The following is a 17,938-nucleotide window of genomic DNA, read 5'->3' as shown; positions in this document are numbered from 1 at the left end:
GGTAACGGTTAACTTTGATGGAAAACAAAAGTAGCCAAACTAAACCACATACTTTTCACGTGACAAGTTACATGGAAGCCTTTAAGAATTTATTGGAGACGAAAAGGGAATCAAATATTTAGAAGTTGCGCGTCACAATCCACGGGATTCCACAGAGGGCTGATCGCTGCAAAACTTGCCAAGTGCGTATTCATGCAAATTAAAAAATCATAGGCGTGCCTTAGGCGATGGAGTCACAGCCCGAACTCAGAACTCCTAGTATACCAACAAGCTCCAAAGACGGTGATGCGCACAGTTCGGATGCACTGAGTGACAACCGACTAGGAAACGTTTCACGCTCTATAAAGAAAGGAAAAAGGCAGAAGTGACGACTATCTTTGAGAGAAGATCTTATTTACTGTCCTCCCTCATCTCACGACAAAAGACACGCGAGTCAACGGGAGTTAGCGGCTGTCATTTCTTTACTGCGCACTGAGTAGCCTATTTCGCCTTGATTTGATTTATGTTACAGTATAATATAGAGGTACTGCACTCTGACTGAAGATACCGATGTGGATGAAGTGACATTGCCCCTCTATAGCCCACTGTCACTGCGCGTAAAATCCACATTTGGATACGGACCTGTCTCTAAAGAAACTTCATAGTCAATTGCCGTTTAATTTTCTCCACAATGTCTGAAGAACATAGTTGCACTGGTGCTAGTCCTATAACTGAGGTTGAAAGCAGCAATATCAGCGTTCTCGGCTGGGAACAAGTGCAGCGTCTTGATGCCATCCTGACCGAGACCATTCCCATCCACGGCCGTGGAAACTTCCCCACTTTGGAGATGAAACCCCGACAAATAGTGAAGGTGGTGCGTAGTCGCATGGAGGAGAGGAATATCCACGTCCGGGACGTACGGTTAAACGGGTCTGCTGCAAGCCACGTTCTTCATGAGGATAGCGGACTGGGCTACAAGGACCTTGACCTAATCTTTTGCGCGGATATGAAAGGGGAAAGTGATTTTCAGATTGTGAAGGATATCGTTTTGGACTGTCTCCTGGACTTCTTACCTGACGGGGTGAATAAGCAAAAAATATCACCATTGACTTTAAAGGTAGGCTACATTTTCCAATCAACAGTTATTGAAATAAATCAAATGGCTATTTAGAAATCAATTTAATTTATGAATATGGCTACTTTTACTCACCTTCGCCCTTTTGCACATCATTGTGCATGTTATTTCAAAGTACAATAAGACAAGTTGACTGATAGTATAATGTTGATTTTATCCAGTTAAGAGGATTGCAGTAAGCCCATTTTAAAGCGGATCCTGTTTCCTCGGCCACCTAAGTTCCATAGATAGGGCAGCCAATGTTTGCCCCTTATTGTAGTCTACAGAAAGATGCAAAGAAAATATGTGCCAATGTAATCACATTTATACATCTTTATGTGGCGCTATAGAAGATTAACTGTTCCTGATTTAGTGCTTGTATCGGTTTAATTGGATTTAGATCAGGAGTAGACTACAGTATTTATATCCATGACAGTTATTTGTTTAAGATCATAGTGGCGCAAAAGCATTTATATAGTATGTGTACAGTATTTTTTAAATCCATTCACAGTTATTCATTTTAACTGAGCAAAGGTCCTTTTATAAAGTATGCATACAGTATTTCTATCCATTGGCAACTGGAGCTAAAGATTAATTTCCCCTGTGTGTTTCTGTCTGACAGGAAGCCTATGTGCAGAAGATGGTGAAGGTGTGCAATGATTCAGACCGCTGGAGCCTCATCTCCCTCTCCAACAACAGAGGAAAGAACGTGGAGCTCAAGTTCGTAGACTCTCTGAGGCGGCAGTTTGAATTCAGCGTGGACTCCTTCCAGATCAAGCTGGACTCCCTGCTGCTGTTCTATGAATGCTCTGAGAACCCCATGGCCGAGACCTTCCATCCCACCATCGTGGGCGAGAGTGTGTTTGGGGACTTTGGTGCTGCCCTCGACCACCTCCGCCAGAAGGTGATCTGCACGCGCAACCCAGAGGAGATCCGGGGCGGCGGTCTGCTCAAGTACTGTCACCTGCTGGTAAGGGGCTTCCAAGCCGACTCCGAGACAGAGATGAAGTCCCTGCAGCGTTACATGTGCTCGCGCTTCTTCATCGACTTCTCGGATATCAGCGAGCAGCAGCGCAAGCTGGAGTCCTACCTGCAAAACCACTTTGTGGGCCTGGAGGACCGCAAGTACGACTACTTGATGACCCTGCATGGGGTGGTCAACGAGAGTACGGTGTGCCTGATGGGACATGAGAGGCGGCAGACCCTGGGGCTGATCGCCATGCTGGCGGTGCGCGTGCTGGCCGAGCAGAACGTCATCCCAAACGTGGCTAACGTCACCTGCTACTACCAGCCAGCCGCTTACGTGGCAGATGGTAACTTCAGTAACTACTACATAGCCCAGGTACAGCCCGTGTTCCACTGCCAGCAGCATGCCTACTCCACCTGGCTACCCTGCAACTGAGACAGCACAGGGAGAGGAAGGAGTGAGAGAGGGGGAGGGCGAGTGATTCATTCATACAGAGGCTGAATCACTGGGGTGACTCACTGTAAAGTGTTTTTCAGATAAATGAATGAGAAAAAAGGTATCCCCATGACTCACCAACCTGTATTGAATTTAATTTAGTCATGTTCTGTTAGAGAGTGATGGGGGGAAGAAAATAACAGTTGGGTCTCAGCTCCTGTGAGGTCCGTCTTAAACCAATGGCAGGACAGTTTACTGTGAAAATGCCACCCTGTCCGACACCTAACCCAAGCTTGGGAAGTATGGGGATGGGGTTTTGCCCAATACAATGCAAACAATGATGGACAAGAATGAAAGCAGCAGCAATACTTTCATTGACACTGACCTGGATTGACTGACTCTGTTGCAAACTGAAAAGGCAGTTGGATTGAGCGATAGACAGACAATAATGTGTGGCTGCATCTGTGTCCTGTGGTTTCCAGCTGCCTCCATGGCTGTGAGGAGGATGCCGGCCCCTTTGCTCTCTGAGGGGTGTGTGGCTTGCACCCTGACGCGTGCTGGGCAATGTCCCAGCAACACAGGGGTTACTAGAGCACCATAAAACTCAATTTCTGGTGAGATATCATCACAAGCTTTGAATGACAACAACTACACCTTAACTAGTAATGATTGATATGAACGTGTGTTTACAAACCAAAGATTTTTCATTTATTGTTTTTAATACCCAAGTTTGTTGGGGAAGAAAAATAATGTATAATGCTATCTATATTTGTATATGTGAACATGTGTTTTAAGTGCCTAACGCCTATCAGTAGTATAGGTAGAGGAATAATGAGCAGCAGGCCATATCATTTTGTGAATAAATCCAGTTTGATTTTCGTCAGGCACACAAGACAATAGCACCCCAGTGGCTTGTGAATGTAACCGTGAAATCCTGGTACAGTCCGTGTTGATGTCATATTTTTTGGAAGAAAACAACATATCCCCTTGCAGTCATAGAGTATTAGTCAATGAGGGAGAGATGGGGCTTTGCTGTACTTTGTACAAAGTAGTTTGACAGGTTGATGCAAGACCTTGCGTTAACATTTGCTGATATTTTAAACATTTCAGCTCCAATTAATAACAGCAGTACCTCCTCATAGGTGTGTTGAAGCCACAGAGGCTAGGGCACTATTTTCTGTTGCTCTCCCGTAGTCATTTTCAGACAAACAAACGCCACAGGAATATTAGTTTGTGCCATAGTGCATGTACAGAGATTGTTTAATATTGTTTTGTCGTTGTTAATGTCGACTGTTTCAATTTCATATGGATTACTGTATATTCAGTTTCACGTGGTTTAAACTTTACTGTATTTTGTATAGGGGTGCTTATCTTTTAACTCACCTTTTGTAGCAAGTTCACAGCAGGCTGAGGGATTGACAAACCTTTGTCGGAAGAAATAGATCGGAAAAATAAATACAGATGGAAAAAGAGACAGAACGGATCGAAAAGGCAAAGAGAGAGTCGGTGTGTGTTCCTGTGCTGCCTTCTAGGATGATATTTGCCGAGACACCCTAGCAGGGAATTACGCAGCTGCCGAAGAGGTTGAACTTAGCTGGGCTGTGTTTGTAGTGCATGCACTCGCTTTGGGTCGGCTGCATACCTACCAGAAAATCTTGTGCCAAATGTTTATCAGCTTCTTGCCCAATGTTGAATGAGTGTTCTGCCTTTTGTCGATGGAGAGCGAGGTTGAGGATGTGTTGTTTTTATATTGAAGTACAAATATTGAGCTGTAGGGGGGGGGGAAGAAGAGAACTTGTGAAGGAGTGCAAGTGAGGTACAGAGGAAAACGTGAGAGGCAGGGAGCTGGGCTGGGGAGATAGGTGCAGATGGTGAAGGGGTTTGTCTTGCTTTCACCACAGACAGACAAGCACAGTGGTAATACCTCTCTCTCCCACCTTTAAGTGGACCTAAGCAGAGAGAATAGGCAGGAGAGAGAGGGGTCCTGGTACACACAACACAACTTTAGGGAGGTAGCCTATTAAGCCGAGCACTATTTATTATCATTACCTCTGTGTGTCAGGGCCTCTTCTCTGTGGGACTAAACAGATATTCACGCATGCCTTCTGAGCTTTGATAACATTCTCTGGGTTGGTGCACTGCCATGGTATAACTGTAAATGACCTGTTAATTGAGGCTAGGTTAGGCAGTGGTTACATGATCTAACTGCTATGCTGTAAGTTCCAAGCCCATGGGGAAATACTGTCTCATGCTAATTCAGTTTCTCTAATGCCATTTTTAAACATAACATGTTGATAGGAACTGCTAGGAATTGATTTTTGACATGAAGATAAAAATGAATGATGATTCATCACCAGTATTGTGGGTCTTGAGACAGTGTTATTAAAAATAGCAACATCGGTGTGCACTATACAAATCTAAAGTGTGTATCTTTGGAGAATAATGAACAGTGTTTTCACTGTGGGTGGGATTCCTGGCTTCCCACTAGTGTACAAATGGGTCATGTCACAACTCTTTAGGACATCTTAAGGAAACTACTGTCTTTGTCTCCACTGATGAGATCCTACTCGTGTCCTCTCTCCTCTCCCCTCACTCCCATAGTGTGTAAGCTGTAATGCAGCTCCCTTAGGGACAGAGTGAATGGACATCTAATGGAGTTCTACAGGGCGGAGGCACTCCATAGGGGATGTGAATCGGCTTAGGTGACCACTGTGTGACTGTAACCTGGGTGGTCAAGAGAACAGAGAAAAATGTGCTCTACTCAAATCATTCTGTAGACTCCTTTTTCTCTATTTTGCTATTTCACACGTTCTGGTCTTGCATTTTTTCTTTTTGACTGTGTACATTTTGATGATATTGTCTGGATCGTGCAGGCGGTGTGTATTCTCATCTCTTCTCACCCTGTGAAATTGGCTCAGAACAGCTCAGCCAACACCAGTCTACCATGTAGTTAGCAAGCAACACACAGGCTACTATGGGTTACTGCATAGTCTTGTATGCATTGTTTCAACGTTTCACCTCCTATTCATGCAGTCTTTTTTCAATCAAACCGACAAAAAAAGAAAGAGCCTGCCTCATATGTATTTTTTATGATTGTTATTTTTATAACTGTATCAGACACTACCATGTTGCAGCGCTTTGGAATCTGTAATCAGGTCGCAAAATATCATTTCTCAGCTTACATTTTTTTTGTTGCAGATCTTGTAAATGTGTCTGTTTCGAAGATAAAGGATGTTTTCATCATTAAAAAAAAACCTGAAACCCACATTTTCATCTCAGTTTCTTGTTTGTAACGATGCTTGTGGAGTCTGTGACTGAATTGTGTCGACGATGACACTCAACTGTCTGCTCAATCTAGATTCTGATTGTTCCTGTCTAGCGTTAGGCTATTTCCCCAAACCMCCCCCCCCCCCCCCCMMCGCTCAATGTCCAGGCTTGGCCTCAATGGTCTGCCCATCAAGGCAACTGACTTCAGGCTTCTTTTTCATGAGAGGGCATCTCTTTTAACAGACACTAGCGATTCAGCAGCTTTTAGAAGGATGGGTTCCCTGCTTACAGAGGACAATCCGGGCCAGATCCTGCCAGACTAGACCCAAAGGGCCCCGGCCAGAGAGAACTGCTCCACCGCTGCCAGAAATAGCGGGTGGTGAGTGTGAGGGATTTGCGTCCACCCAAAAAGAGACTTTAACGCTTTTGTGTTGTGAATATCTTTGCCTGCTCATCAAATTCTCTTTCAGAATTGCCCAGTGCCTCCCATCCACACCACTGTAAATGTTGACTGACTGATCAGGCAAGGGCAGGGTAGCAGTGAATGGACCAGTTCCATGGATTGAAATGGAGCTCTAAAGCAACGTAGCTCTAGTATGGGTCATATGAGTCACATGTCTCATTCTCCCACATAGAGAGAACGTGGGAGAGAGACAGAGTAAGATGAGTAAAAAAGTAAGCTATATTTAGGAGCCATGATAAGGATATTATCCCTTTCACTTGAAATTAAATGGGTGACTGCTCTATGCTTGCAGACACACACCTCACTTTTCCAAACCCATCAGAAGACGAGATACGAGAACGTCTGGAAAATCTGATCACATGTACCTTCAGCTTCACCAAGATCTCCAATATCTCCTCAGTGCAGCCAGCTTCAAACACCAGAAAACATTAGAGATGCCTACACAGCAAATTCTCCAGTGTGGAATCAACACTGAGCATGTTTATTTTTAAATTTAATTTTTTTGTAACCTTTATTTAACTAGGCAAGTCTGAGCATGTTAAGTGTAACACTGTTTCAGTGTTTATACAGGTCCACACTTCCAGTGTTAAATTAACACTTTCCTTAGTGTAAAGCCTTATTTGCATATTTCCCAGTGTGCCTTGCCTTTCGAGCGTTTGTAGAGGTTCTACCCATGACTGTATTTGTTAGTGACAGAGACATGGTTGTTGCATTCATTCTTTTCCAGTCCTGTGGCCTTCACCAAGTGAGATCCTAAGTGAATATGTTATAATTAAAATTATATTCTTGAAGACAATACATACTTCATAAGGCCTTCTTTTGAGGGCCTAATTTTACCGTTATACACTGGCCTGAAACATATGTTTTACAGGTCACATTAGCCCTGCAAGTCACACTATGCTGGCTTGCAAAGTGATGTGTAATTCCTATTGGAATCCAGCCTGAGTGGGGATAGTCAAAATGTGTCATTTGTATTTACCCGCAAGCTGTATTCAGAATGACTGCCAGGGTTGGGAAGACTGAGATATGAGACTACCTAAAGCATCTAAACTAGAACAACATTACAGTAACAGGGGCAATACATCCAAGTAACAGATTGGATGAGTTTAGAAAAATGTGTGATATATTTAAGTAGCGTAAGAATAATGAATTCATCAGTCAATGTACATGCAAAAACATAGAAACAAACAATAATACAAAATAAAAAAATATGCGATAGAGCATGGTGGGAAATATAACAATGATGGCCGTGTTTTTTTTGTTAATCTCTGGTTATTACACCAACACTGGGGTTCTTTTACACCACTGAGTGTTAATTTAACTATTTACAGAGGTCATGTAATTTCTGAATCAACACTAGAAATGTTACATTGAAAAATCAAAGCTACTTAACACTGGCCAATTTTCTGTGTACTTAATGGCCTGTCTCTGCTTGAAAGGGATGAGAATAGACTAAACAAAATATGATATATAGCAGACCGTATGCTTGGGGGAGATCCAAGGTCCTCCGCCTTATGACTCCAACTTGACAGCAGTAGTGAAAACATTGGCAATAGTTAAGAGGCTCATATCACTTTTCAGTTAATTGATTACATGTTGTGGGAGGGAAAGGGGGAGGTTGTTGGATGACTGAAAAACTGATCTATCTTCTATCCTTAAATTCCCTGATGCAGAGCTCCTTCGTTAATGGCTTTTCCACCCGGGAATAGGAGAGTGGCCGCTACTTCATGAGATTTTCTCTCTCTCTCGCCCTCTTGCTTGCCCTCTCCCGCTTGCTCTCGCTCTCCCTCTCATTTTTCCAGATTAAGGTTTTTATTGAATAAGCCAAGAAATGTTGGATCAATACTCGGCGTGGCCGACCCACCATGCAGAGATGGGAGCCAATGTTGTGCTTTACGACGTGGTCTAGTCATTTCAATAAGGCAGCAATTTTCTCTCTTGGAAAAGTGTGAAACGGACGATACGGCCATGATTCCTCACTTTGAGAGGTGCTTGTGAACAATTTCCAGGTGGGTGAGTTGTAAAACATTTAGGGAGCATTAATCAGCTATGGTGAATACAGCCGTGCAGAGAGAGAGATGTCAGAGTCACCGAAGGGTCACAGACAGTCTACCTATACTCACAAGTCATCTCATCATTTGACGTTCATTCTTTTAAATACATTTTTTTCTCGATTGCTAAAACACAAAAACTGGTTCCTGTAGCACAAAACCCCATACCCTTACGTCATTCCCAAAAACACACACACATTTCCCATAAACGTAAACACTATTCACCTGTTTCCGCACGTTTCAGTATTAAAATATCTTTCTGCAAAACCTTACACAAAAGTGGCCAAATAAATCATTCACTGCACCATATATTCATTCAGCAAACACATGCTCTCAATATAACTAACTCAAGTCATCACAACCTAAACTCAGAGGACACATTTCTCCAGGTGCAAACATTAAGCCTCAAAATTGTCAACACACCAATCAGAATTGCAGGATCAATAAACAGGGCCTAGAGGCATGTCCATGTGCTTTGGAACAATGGATCCTAACAATGCCGAAGTTGCTAGACAATAGAGAGGAAGAGGACGAGGACAACAACAACAAGAACAAAGAGAAGTAATCTCAGATGAAATCCGTGCCACCCTAGTCCATCATGTGCTCATACATGGGAGGACTATGAGAGAAGCTGGACAGCTGGTGCAACCCAACCTAAGCCGTTACACGGTTGCATCCGGGTAATATGCCTTGTTGTTACTGTGATACATGTAATGTTGTGGTGCATATAGACTGAATCTCCACTTTGTTCTCAGTGTAGTTTTTACAACAGTGATGGATGACCATAGGTCAGTAATGGTCAATTTAATTTTTGCAGAACTGAGAGGCGGCCATCTATTGGAGGTAGGCGGAGACTTCTCACAGCTGAACGGGAGACTGCCCTGGTGTTTATGATGATTGCCAATAATTTTGAGGGAAATAGTTGAAAACCAGGTAGTCTTCCAAGGAATTGACAGCATCAGCATTTCCACCATTGACCGGATCGTTCAGAAGAACCACACCAGGACAAAGCAGCGGCACCGTGTGCCTTTTGAAAGGAATTCAAAAGAGTTAAGGAGCAACGATTCCAATACGTGCAGGTAATTGCTATACTGTACAGAATTTTTACAGTATGTAGAGTATGGCCCATCTCTCCAGCATATCAATACAGTGCAGTATAGTAATGCGTTACAGTAACTGCAGTACACAATCTTTCATTCTAGTACAGTAGTACACTACAGTACAGTAAACATTTTTTTTTTTAAACTTTTGTAGAGAATCTTTGAGCTGAATGCCATGGCTGACTCACAGGAGTACATCTTCATCGACGAGGCAGGGTTCAACCTAACAAAAAGCCGCAAAAGGGGGGCGCAACATCATTGGTCACCGTGCATTCATTCAAGTTCCTGGCCAGAGAGGAAGCAACGTCACCCTATGTGCAGCCATCAGCAATCGTGGCGTCCTCCACCGCCATGTCAAAGTGGGTCCATACAACACGGCACAACTACCTCAATTTCTAGATCAGCTGCACAGTAACATTCTTCAACAGGAAGGGGAGCCAGGGCAACCAGAGCAAGCCCAATATGTTGTCATTTGGGATAGCGTGAGTTTCTACCGGGCTGCTCTGGTTCGCGCCTGGTTCAATGACTACCCCATGTTCACGGTTCTTTTTTTGCCAGCATATTCCCCATTTCTGAATCCGATTGAGGAATTTGTATCAGCATGGCGGTGGAGAGTGTATGACCGTAACCCCTACGCACAGCAAAACCTCCTGGAGGCAATGGTGGACGCCTGTGGTGATGTGTCTGTGGAGTCTATTCAGGGTTTTCTAAGGCACACAAGGGCATTTTTCCCATGCTGCCTGGCAATAGCAAACATAATGTGTGATGTTGATGAGATATTATGGCCTGACCCAGACCTGAGATGATGAGAACGCTGATGCTGATGCTGATGCTGATGCTGATGCTGAGTAACCTGTACATTTGCTGCATTTGGAAATAAAGCTTTTGGAAATTGGGTATTTTACTGTGCATGGGCTCTTCCTTACATGTTTTGTCAGTGTGACATTTCAAAGATCAGGTTCTTGACCAAAACAGCATATACAGTAGTATTCCCTTATCCACTAATGTAAGAGGTATTTATTACAGTAGTTTTGAATTTCTCTCACCAGGGTGTTCCTGAAAGGTTTATCTGGATAGTCAGTGCTGTGATTTTACAAAGTTCCAAATGATTTCTCTGAAAACCTATTCTAAACATTTTGGTAGCAGTGTTTTGAATTAGTCCCTCGTGTGTAACAAACAGTCATGTAGTCTGTGTTTTTTTGACAGCTTGTGTGTGAGTTGTCTGAGGGCGAAGTTTGAATTGGGACCCAGAAGTTAGATGTTTGTACTGTTGGGTGTGAGTTTTTAAAATTGTGTGTGAAGATTTGAGAAAATGATTTTGTGTCTAAGCAATTGAGAAAAACTGTAACACCAAGTACAGTAACAATTCCCCCCTGGCCAGACCACCACCAACTGTCTATTATGTTCTGCTCTGTTTAACCATTCACCTTATTCTATTTAACCTTTGACCTTCTACAGTTGAATCAGGTGATTTAGGAACTCAACACGGCTCTGTATTTCAACAGTGCCATGCCACTATAAACATCCTAATGATGGAAACATGTTGGTTATAACGGTAAACCTCCTCAACAGTGCCATGACTATGCCATGTCGTCTCCATCATCCCATTGAGGATAGACCATGACAATGCAGTCTGAGTGACGCAGAGTTTTTCCAAAATAACACACAGGACGAGGACAGAGTGAATCCTCCCAGCTGAAAGATATGAATTGACGAAAAGTAGGACAGTCAGGCAGGCACCCAGGCTTTTGTCGAGGGAGGTGTGTCGACGATCAGTGACAAAAGGTAACAGGAGAGCACACAGCCTTAATTGTGTTACTGTGTGCTTTTCTGAGAACAGGCACTCCACTCAGTGCCAGTACACCTCTTATTTCATACATGCCTCTAGTCTAGTGTGTTGAGTATAGTGTGTTATCTTTTATTATAGATAATAGAAGAACAGAAAGAGAGAGACACAAAGAGAGAGGGGTCAGAGGAGCAGGAGTATCAAAGGGAAGACGAGTGGAGAGACAGAGGGGAGGAATAAAGAGAGTCAGAGCAACCGAGAGGAGAGAGGGAAGTGAAACAGGGATACAGGGAGAGCAGGAGAATCTGTGAGAGGACGGAATGGTAGGGGGAGAGAGATTCAGAGAGAATGAAAGGGAAGAGAGAGCTGGAGACACTGAAGGAGAGGGAGTCAGAGAGACTGAGAGGGAGAGCAGTGCAGAGTAGTGACATGCAGTCAGGGTAGGTAGTGCTTACCTTGTGATAATCGAATACAAAAAATATGTTACGAAAAGCCAGATTATTTTTTTATGATATAAAAAATTACATCAAATTTTGTTATCTGATGTCTTTTCTCAACGATACTGGTGGTTTTTATCAAATGTTTTTGTTTTTGCTAAAACTGCACCAGGGTGTTCATGCCTTCCTTTTCATCAATTCAAATCGTTGATGCAGACGGCCATTCCGGACTCCAGTCACTGTTAATGGACAGGTTCATCATAGCTTTGCCTAGCTTCATTCATTGCATTGACGATTTCATATTTTGCTCATGCGTATTGCCTAAACATTGTGTGTGTAAACATTGTGTGTGTAAACCTGGGGTAATATATGACATTTTATTGTCACAAAGACCAGATAGGTGCAGTGAAATGTGTTGTTTTACATGTTCAGCACCCATGGAGCAATTTAGGGTTATGTGATTTGCTCAAGGGGACATTGACAGATTTTTCAACTTGTTGGCTTGGGTATTCAAACCACCGACCTTTTGATTACTGGCCAAAAGCTCTAACCACTAGGCTACCTGCCGCCCTAAGCTCGGCACATTTGGGCGTGTCTACATTATTTGGTGTTCGCATCCCTTGAAGTAAACGTGGCTGGCAAAAACAACCATTGGAGGGTTCGAAGAATGGAACGTCAACTATAACGGGTTAAGACCAGACAGAGGCAGAATACAGGAGCTCTATAAGACATGACTTCATTCATGACATGCAACCACCATCTCCCTAACTGCTAGCTGTCGGGCAGGCAAACAGTGAGTATTGGACTCTCCACTTGTCTGAAACATCATTACCAATTAACAGATGTTACCTGAACTTTTACACATCTTGATGTTGGATTTTTGCTTTTTCGGACATAATGGGAATGGGGCTTCTCCCACCACTCAAAGCGTGACTGAGCTTTGGTTTTTACAAGATGGATGCGACTAACTACAACAATTCTACATGGGGGTGCACCAGTGCGGGGGGATTCTGCTCTCTGACCGGGTGGATCAATCAATCAATCAATTTTATTTTATATAGCCCTTCGTATATAGCCCTTCGAAGTGCTGTACAGACACCCAGCCTAAAACCCCAAACAGCTAGTAATGCAGGTGTAGAAGCACGGTGGCTAGGAAAAACTCCCTAGAAAGGCCAAAACCTAGGAAGAAACCTAGAGAGGAACCAGGCTATGAGGGGTGGCCAGTCCTCTTCTGGCTGTGCCGGGTGGAGATTATAACAGAACTATGCCAAGATGTTCAAAAATGTTCATAAGTGACAAGCATGGTCAAATAATAATCATGAATAATTTTCAGTTGGCTTTTCATAGCCGATCATCAAGAGTGGTGGATGGCCTGATTGATGGAGGAGCCTACTTGTGTTCTGTGTGGGGGGATAACTGTTCTACCAGCTAATGTTTGTGTCTGTGTGACTTTTTGTGTCCGTGTGAAAATGGAACCAATGGAGGCCGTTGGCGACGCGCCTCCCACACGACTGTGGACATGGGGTTCTGCTGTGACTTCTAAAACGTTGTCACCGACAGATTCACCTTGAAGGGCAGACAAATGGATTTCCTAAATGCATTTTCTTCTGCAATTTGCAGGTTAGGCTACTGTTGTATGAACACGAGAACAAACCAAATGTGTGTGTGTGTTTGCGCGTGCTGTGCGCAGTGCATTGGAATAATTGTAAATCCATTGTGAAAGGCTATGGAGTTTGCGTTGCAAACTATTCGGATGAAATATGTCCATATTATTGGTATTTTAGTGCCACCTATCAGTTGTAACTGTGGATGCTACATCAGTCTATGGCTGAGCAGTGTGTCATTTAGTCAGATAATGTCAAATATTCCACAATCAGAGAGTATATCTTGTGTGTCTTGGCTACATTGGTATTTACATTTGGTGAAAAGTGTTTGTCAATTTTGGTTAATAGCCTATGTCACTCTGGTTGTTGGAGCTATCTGTTGTGTGGTGAACTTCATCAAGGTTTATTTGTGAGTAAATCTGGTTTTGATAATAACCAGTGCCAACCCAGCCGCCGCCTGCACCGCATGTCACTGGCGCAGAGAGAGACAGAGAGAGAGAGGGGTGGTGAGATTGAAAGGCGGAGAGCAGGAGAAACTGTGAGTGGAGGGGATTGCACGGATGAGAGAGTCAGAGAGAATGAGAAGGGGGNACCAGTGCAAATACCTTATGTGGTCCAAGGTCATTGATGACTGCCTTCAGCTCATCTGCTTGTAGAATACTGGTTGAGGGGTGGAGATGATTAGTTAATTATTCCTTGCCCACGAACATTCGACCACCCATCAGAGATGATTGCAATACAGTCTGCTTTCTCTATGATTTGCTTGACCTTCACTTGAACTCTGTTGAACTCTGCATCCAGCAAATGAGTAGATAAAGCATGTCTGGTTGGAGGGGTGTATGCTGGGCGAAGAACATTCCGAAATCTCTTCCAATACACGTTGCCTGTGAGCATTAGAGGTGAACCAGTTGCATACACAGCTCGAGCAAGACATTCATCAGCATTTCTCTGACTACTTTCCTCCATTGAGTCAAAACAACTTCTGATTCCAGGAGGACCATGAGCTGTTGCTATCGATAAGGTGTCTGATTCATCATTTTAACCTCGAAAAGAAGTAGAGGGACTTTTGTCAGAGGATTGCTTATTGTGAGCGCTGAGGGAACTTTATGCACTTGGCCAGATGATTCTGCATCTTTGTTGCATTCTTCACATATGATTTGGCGCAGTATTTGCAAATGTACACAGTATTTCCTTCTACATTAGCTGCAGTGAAATGTCTCCACATATCAGTGGCAGTGGCATTTTCCTGTAGAGATTAGGAAAAAATGAGTAAAAAAAACAAGAAATACAATTCCATGTACAGATAAATAGTTAAGCAGTTAGATTAAACAACTCCTTTGTAAGAGAAATGTTTTAAAATTAAACATGTATGGAAACAGGTGAATTTACACATCTCAGATAGCAGGCTCACGCAAGCTAAAACCCACATGGTAGCAAAAACTAACTAGCAGAACAATTTAGAAATTATTTAAACACACTTTGCTGTAGGCTACTATTTACTAGTTATTAACAAAAAATCATGTATGTCATATGAAATATATTCACCCCACCCAGTATCGTAAACAAAACTTACCAGAAAGCATGTAGTCCTTGGCTCAGACTGTGCAGTAGTGTGGGCTCAATAGCATCTCATTAGTGTGCAAGAATCAGCTGTACATGTGATGGGAGAGTGCACTGTGCATGCAGAGGGTTGCAATTCCATTGAATTGGGGATAGTTTTACCAAAATATGCCACAAAACCTAGAATTGCCTTATGTGAATCCCACAGAAAAAGGTTCACTGTTATAATATAATCGAATTTTTCTGATGAATTTAAGCTAAATTCCTCAAATTCCAGGGCTTAACTTCCCATGGAAAGTTTCCGGAAATTTACCGGAATGTTTCTGACCCGTTGCAACCCTATTTGTGAGTAAATGTGGTTTTGATAATAGCCAGTGCCAACCCAGCCACTGCCCTCACCACACATCACTGGCGTAGAGAGAGACAGACACAGAGAGAGAGAAGGGTGGTGAGATTGAGAGGGGGAGAGCAGGAGAAACTGTGGTGGGGGGGATGGCAGGGGTAAGAGAGTCATATAGAATGAGAAGGGGGGGGAGAGAAAGGGAAGGTGATCCTCTTGTCTGGGGGATTAGACTCATTGAGGTTAGTCAGACCCTGGAGCCTGCAGCACAGATAATCATATCACACTCTCAGCACCTGAGGTAGAAATAGGGGGAGAGACAATGTTCTGAAAAGGAAGAAATAACCATGCTGACAGGGAGAAAGATGTATACAAGGATAGATGAAGAGAGAGAGAAAGTGATGAGGGAAACATGCACACACATTAACACACATTGGCATGACACACCGTGTGCAGTGTTGATTTGGGCGTAGCACTGTTTACTATGGGTGTGTGGCATGGAGAGACTTGTCAATACTAGTTAACCCATACATCAATAAAAAATAAATGCTACTGCTTATCCAAGTGTTATCTAGCGAACACAAACACACCTATTTAAACATATTGAAACTGGAACACAACACCCATGCGTAGGTGGTAAACTTGTCAGCTAGTAGGGCTCGGCTCTGCCCTTACCTTTTAAACACACTCGTAAATGTAAGGTTATGACTGTAACTACTGTTTCCTGCAGGAGCGAAAAGAGGTATAACATAGTATGGGGGAGTCTCACTCTCGCGATTTTGGTTGAAGGACCTGAAATTACACCTGACAGGACAATTGAAATTCACCCCTCGCTGGAAGCCCCTCCTTCCACAAGTGATAAGCTAGAAGCTTGGATTCATTCCTATTATTTAACACCTCTCTTTAATGAGCCCAGGAATGTGCGGTGCGGGGCCAAACAGGCGGTGTACCTCATTTGTCTCCTTCAGGGAACAGTAGTTATAGACAACTTTGGTACAACATACTATGGGGAAATAGAATCCCATCCCAAGCTGACCCCAAAGGATACTAAATGAAACGGCCCATGGCAGACCTGACCCCAAATGCCTCAGTCCTTGCATTGTGCACACGGCGTGCTGCCTAGTAACTTTCCGCTGTCCCAGCCATAAACACACTGTGGGCTACACTGGGAGCAGTGACATCCAAGCAATAAAATCTCACAAAAGTGTATGGTAATGCCCAACTCGCCGCAGCACAAATATCTCATACAGTCAACCCTTTAAACAACACCCAAGACGCTGCCAGACCCCTGGTGGAATGGGTGCGTACACCACTAAGTAACCCTTGCCCTTTGCCGCTATACGCCAGGGCCTGGTTTCCCAAAAGCATCTGAAGGCTAAGTTCATCGTTAGAACCATAGGATCCTTAAGATGCTTATGTGAAACCGGGCCCGGGGAGATCCAGTGGGACAAAAAGCCGGTCACATAGCTGGTTATCCCCCGTAAAGCACAGGGCATGTAACCTCTGTTACTCTTCAGAAGCAAAAGGAGGATAATAGGGAAATAGCTCAAAAGCTAAGGACCTGTAGGTCTCAACGTAACCTTAGAGTCGCCTGGGGGCGAACTAAGTTCAGGAAGGGTGCATGGATAACTCGTGGAACTCCCCAACATGTTCAGCTGAGGCCACAGCTATGTACAGGGAGTAGAACGGCACCGGAGGGGATGGCTGATGTTTTATGTGCTTCTAACCAACTGTGCTATTTTGTTAGTTTTTTCGCGTTGTTTGTAACTTATTTTTAAACTTATTTTAAACATAATGTTGCTGCTACCGTCTCATATGACCGAAAATAACTTCTGGTCATCAGAACAGCGATTAGCCACCTCGAACTGGAAGAAGGATTTTTCTTTAACGAGTCCAACGCGAAGGATATACTGCTTTCTCCTGAATGGGCCTAAATCGCCATCATTTGCATGAATAAAAGATGGCGATAAAGGGGGCGGAGGTCGGGCTGCCTTCTGAGAATTCGTAGGCGAGTGAGTAAACTCCCACCTCCATCCGTTCTATTGGCCAACTTGTAATCATTGGAAAATAAAATGGATGACCTACGATCAAGATTACACTTCTAAAACTGTTTGAATGATGTCTGTGAGTATAACATAACTCATTTGGCAGGCAAAAACCTGAGAAAAAATCCAACCAGGAAGTGGGAAATCTGAGGTTTGTAGTTTTTCAACTCTTTGCTTATCCAAGATACAGTGGAAATGGGGTCATATTGCACTTCCTAAGGCTTCCACTAGATGTCAACAGTCTTTAGAATCTTGTTTGAGGCTTCTACTGTGAAGGAGGTGGGAGCGAATGAGAGGGAATGAGTCAGAGGTCTGCCAGAGAGCCACGAGAGTTAGCTTGCGTTCCATTGCATTTCTGAAGACAAAGGAATTCTCTGGTTGGAACATTATTGAAGATTTATGTTAAAAACATCCTAAAGATTGATTCTATACATCGTTTGACATGTTTCTACGGACTGTAACGTAACTTTTTAACTTTTTGCACCTAGTGATCGCGCGTCATGAATTTTGATTACTGGGCTAAACGCGTGAACATAAAGGAGGTATTTGGACATAAATGATGGACTTCATCGAACAAAACAAACATTTATTGTGGAACTGGGATTCCTGGGAGTGCATTCTGATGAAGATCATCAAAGGTAAGTGAATATTTATAATGCTATTCTGACATCTGTTGACTACACAACATGGCGGATATCTCTTTGGGTTGTGTTGGTCTCTGAGCGCTGTACTAAGATTATTGCATGGTGTGCTTTTACCATAAAGTTTTTTTGAAATCTGACACAGTGGC

At 43.3% G+C, this 17,938-nt stretch overlaps 1 protein-coding gene across 1 annotated transcript; it reads left to right on the top strand.

Moving 5' to 3' along the window:
* Positions 1–5,760, top strand: LOC111965283 (terminal nucleotidyltransferase 5A). Its single transcript, XM_023989365.2, has 2 exons — positions 1–1,096; positions 1,716–5,760. Exons 1-2 carry the CDS (start codon positions 671–673, stop codon positions 2,493–2,495), a joined length of 1,206 nt encoding a protein of 401 aa, XP_023845133.1. The 5' UTR covers positions 1–670; the 3' UTR covers positions 2,496–5,760.
* Positions 5,761–17,938: the final 12,178 nt, after the last annotated feature.

Source organism: Salvelinus sp. IW2-2015, linkage group LG6.1 (assembly GCF_002910315.2).
Source record: "Salvelinus sp. IW2-2015 linkage group LG6.1, ASM291031v2, whole genome shotgun sequence".
Classification (NCBI taxonomy): Eukaryota; Metazoa; Chordata; class Actinopteri; order Salmoniformes; family Salmonidae; genus Salvelinus; species Salvelinus sp. IW2-2015.
This window is presented reverse-complemented; position numbering and strand designations above follow the sequence as displayed.

Excerpts from the sequence above, each read along its gene's own strand:
- LOC111965283 (XM_023989365.2), top strand. The coding sequence starts at position 671 with ATGTCTGAAGAACATAGTTGCACTGGTGCTAGTCCTATAACTGAGGTT. Across the intron at positions 1,097-1,715 it reads TATCACCATTGACTTTAAAG|GAAGCCTATGTGCAGAAGAT; the intron begins GTAGGCTACATT and ends TCTGTCTGACAG.